At 52.6% G+C, this 3,960-nt stretch overlaps 1 protein-coding gene across 3 annotated transcripts in view; it reads left to right on the forward strand.

Moving 5' to 3' along the window:
- Positions 1-1,121: 1,121 nt before the first annotated feature.
- Positions 1,122-3,960, forward strand: part of XPNPEP1 (X-prolyl aminopeptidase (aminopeptidase P) 1, soluble) — a 67,429-nt gene continuing 64,590 nt past the window's right edge. For 2 of the 3 annotated variants that reach the window (XM_011927912.1, XM_011927913.1), the window contains exon 1: positions 1,128-1,265. In XM_011927912.1, the coding sequence (XP_011783302.1) occupies positions 1,234-1,265 (32 nt within the window). In that variant the 5' untranslated portion in view covers positions 1,128-1,233. Of the gene's footprint in view, positions 1,266-3,960 lie in introns of all 3 variants that reach the window. The other variant, XM_011927914.1, reaches the window with a different exon arrangement.

A 3,960-nucleotide genomic window follows, 5' to 3' on the forward strand; every position in this document is an offset into this window, starting at 1 on the left:
GGAAGGATTTACAAGTTTAAATGGGATGGTCAGGGTAGGTGATATTTGAACAAGGACTTGAAGGAAAATGAGGAAGGAAGGGAGCCTCAATGTTTGGGGGATGAGCAAGTCCAAAAGCCCCGGGGCATGAGTGTGCCCTGCTTTTTCAAGGAGAGCCAGGAGGCCATTTTAGCTGAAGAAGAGTGAGCAAGGTGAGAACAGGAGGAAATGTGGTTGGGGGCAGATCAAATGGAGCTTTCATCCTGAGTGAAACGAGGAATTAATGGAAAGTGCTGAGCAGAGAAGTCACCTGCTCTCACGCTTCAAAGGACTGGTCTGGCGGCTTTGTTCAGTCTGGACTGTGCAGGTGCGGGGTGGTGGGGTGGTATTTGGGGGGCTGCTGTAACCACACGGGTGGGGTGGTACAATCCTCTGATACACATCAGAGGGTAGCAGGTGGAGGTGGTGTGACATGGTCAGATTAGGGGTCTATTTTGGAGGCAGGGCCAACAAGATATTTCTGGCAGATTAGATGTGGGGTGTGAAAGAGAAGAGGCAGGGAGGATTCCTAAATTTTTACCCCTTAAGAATAGAGTAGCCATGGATTGAGATGGCAAAGAAGACTGCTGGAGAACGTTTTTGTTTTGCTTCGGTGCATTGGGAGTTCCAGGAGTTCCGTTGGGACGTTAAGTTTGAAGGGGCTATTTACTATCCAAGCGGAGCGGAGAGCTGGATTTTGAAGCTCTCTGGGGACATACTTTTGGGGACATTTCTAAAGCTTGAGACCCTGCTCCAAAGCCTCGAAGACCCTGTCGAGGTTCTTCCAGAGCCGGCCACGTCCCTCTCTTCTCAGCCCTCCTAAATTAAGCCGTAAAATCCCTGGGACAGTAGTCCCTTTATTCGGCAAAGTCCTTTTTCCTCTTTGAGGAACGACGACAAAAACGAATAAAAATGACGCGCAGCAGCACCGCGTCCTTTCCCCGGTCGCTGCAGGGAGAGGAAACGCAGCCCGCTGTGCACCAACAGACCCCGCTCTGGGCCGCAGGCCTTGCGGCCACGAACTCTAGCTTCAGGCGTGTGGGCGGGGCCTGCGTGTGGGCGGGGCCGCGGCGCCAGGGCACGCCACAGGCGAGGGCGTGGCCGACCCGGCGCTCGCCAGCCCGCCTGCTCTCGCGCTTCCCTCGCGCCGGCCCTTCAGCGGGTGATCAGCTGGTCTGCGCTCCCCTGACGTGGGCTGGGGCACGTCACCGCCGAATGGCAGCCTCCAGAAAGCCACCGCGAGTAAGGTGAGGGCACTCCGCCGGGAGCCGCCGTCCGGGCAGCCTGCAGCCCTCACTGCGCGGCCGCGTGTGTTGCACCTCGGCAGGCAGGGACGCGCGGGTGAGGAGCCCGGCCCGCCTCAGTCTGGCTAGGGCCGCGCTCTCCCGAGCCCCGGAACGGGAGAAGGGGGAGGGGGTCCATGAAGCCGGGAGAGATCCTGTTCGTTTCCGGCGGGTCGGTGGGCACGGGGGCGGCCCGAGCCCGGTTCCTGGACGCGTATGCCCGCGGAACTGCAGCACTTGGCCCGAGGGGGCGGCGGCCGTCACAGATCCCGGCCCGCGGGAAGGCCCCGCTCGTGGTGGAAGCTGGCCCCTCCTGGCCCCTCCTCGTGCCCGGCGAGGTGGGCGAGCCTCTGCCCTCTCTCCTGTTACCCAGGAATCTAAACCTCAAGTTACAATCTCGACAATACTGACTCCTGCAATTCGCTCTACTGATCTGTCACTGCCACAAGGATAGACGGTCGCGGGCTCCTCCCCACCCAAATGGTTTCAGAAGCTGTGTAAGGGGATATTTTGGTATAACCTCCAGGAAAATCCCCCCAGTAGCCTGCCCTGGGCTCTCCTTGGGCACAGGAAGGTGAGAAGGATAATTTCCCGGCCTCAAGTTAAACATGTTTTAGTTTATTCCCCTCCCACAACCAGGCTATACTTATCAGAGCCTCTGATAAAGTGGGAGACGGAGAGAGGTGTTCAGAGTTCATGGAGGCCACAGGCCACTCGCTGGCCATCCCCAAGGGGTCACCCACCTGCTAATCACTTGAGACATGAAAGCAGTCACTTTGCAGCGTGGCCAGCCTTTCTTGCTGAACACAGACTATGGCTCTTGGCTTGTGTTTGTAAGTAGGGGGGTCCCAAACCTACCTTGACCTGGATTTGCCCTTGCCACAGCTTGTTAGCAGTGAACAGAAAACCAGACCCACCCTGTGGAAGTATGTGGGGAGGGGTGGAGAACTTCCATCTGGAAGGAGCTTCCTGTAAGTGAAGTGCTGGAAATGGAGTCAGGCAAGTGGATAATGATGAGTTATGTTGTAGGCCTCAGGTGGCCTTCGAGGGCCAAGGTGATCTGTGCTAGATTTATGGACGCACAGCCTTTTAGGAGGAGAAGAGTCTTTTCTACACCAGTTGGTAGAGTCTTTTACCTCAAAGGAAAGTCCAATGAAAGGCTGAGAGAGGGGAGGCCATTTTCCATAGGTAGAATTTGAGTGCCATCCAGTGTAAAAGTGAGCACTTCTTTCAGTGTAGGAAATGGAAACTGAACTCAAATTGATTTAGGTAAAATGGGGTTGAGCTGGCTTCTAGTGTGGCTGACTCCAGGAGCACCACCAACACTGGCTTCAGACTTGGCTTCTCTTTTGCATCTCTTGGCTCTGATTTATTCAGTATCGGCTTCATTCTCAGGCAGACTTTCTCCTTATGGCAGGTTATGACAGTTCTAGGCTGACAGCCCCAGCAGAGAAGTTGAACCCTCCTTCCTAATGGAGCGGAAGTCCCTGATCTGATTCTCACTGGGCTGACTTAATTCTCGTGTTCATCTGTGAAGCAATCATTATGGCCAGAGGGAGGGATTGACCAGCTCTGGGTCCCAGAACCTGATGGGTGTGTGGATGAGACTCCTTTGAATCCCTTGGGCTGAAATGGAGAGGGTACCATCTCGAAAGGAAAACCAAGGTTCCCATCGAAAGGAGAGATAGATTCTGGGTAGGCAAAGACAACATTGCTTACTTCCCAACCTTGGAACTTGTTCCAGTTTACCCTTGTCTCATCCCACTAGGTGTGATTGAGCATCTTGTTCCTTGTTTTGCCCCATGCTGAACACTACACATGTGTGATTCTCATGAACTGGGGATTGCAGGGGGGTGAGGTATTTGGAACCCTGCCAGAATTTCTTTGAAAAAGAGGGAGAAGGCTTTTTCTAGTGCTGCCATAACCATCTTACACAAAGATTGAAAGTGCGTGCTTGTTGTCCCTTACCCACTTTGTGGCTCATCATAAAGTTGAGAAGGTGAAGGTCGAAGAAGTTTTGGGAACGGTAGGAGCACTGAGCTGAAAGTTGGGAGGCCTGAACGCTGGTTCTGGCTGTGTCAGCAGTTAGCTGTAAGGCCTTGAGCTCGTCATTTGATCTCTGTTTCTTGGTTTCCTGGTCTAGAGGAAGGAATTGAGTTGGATAGTCCCTGAGGTATATTCTTCTAGCTCTTAACATTTAACGATAATTGTGCTTTAAAAGAGAACTTAAGAATTTTATTTGTCCAAACAAGTGAAGGGTGGATAGATCTTGGACTCTACAGAGACCAGGATGTGACAAGAGCAGAGCAGCTGTAGTATTGAGCTGCTTTGTAGCTCCTGTGATCCTGACAGAAAGGTGGAGGTGTTGATGCTCACACAGAGAGCTTGAGCTCACCTGTCAGACCTGGTTTCTGGTCTTGGCTTTGCAGCTACTGAGTTATATGGCTTATGGTAAGTTATCTTTGCTTTTTTCTTCTGTAAAATGAATGAATAGGATTACCTCAAGATAACCTTGGCTAGGCATGGTGGCTCATACCTATAGTCCCAGCACTTTGGGAGGCTGAAGTGGGAGGATCACTTGAGGCCAGGAGTTTGAGACCAGACTGGGCAATGTGGTGAGATCCTGTCTCTTCAGAAAATTATTAAAAAAAAAAAAAAA

Source organism: Colobus angolensis, unplaced genomic scaffold (assembly GCF_000951035.1).
Source record: "Colobus angolensis palliatus isolate OR3802 unplaced genomic scaffold, Cang.pa_1.0 Scaffold75, whole genome shotgun sequence".
NCBI classification, from domain to species: domain Eukaryota; kingdom Metazoa; phylum Chordata; class Mammalia; order Primates; family Cercopithecidae; genus Colobus; species Colobus angolensis.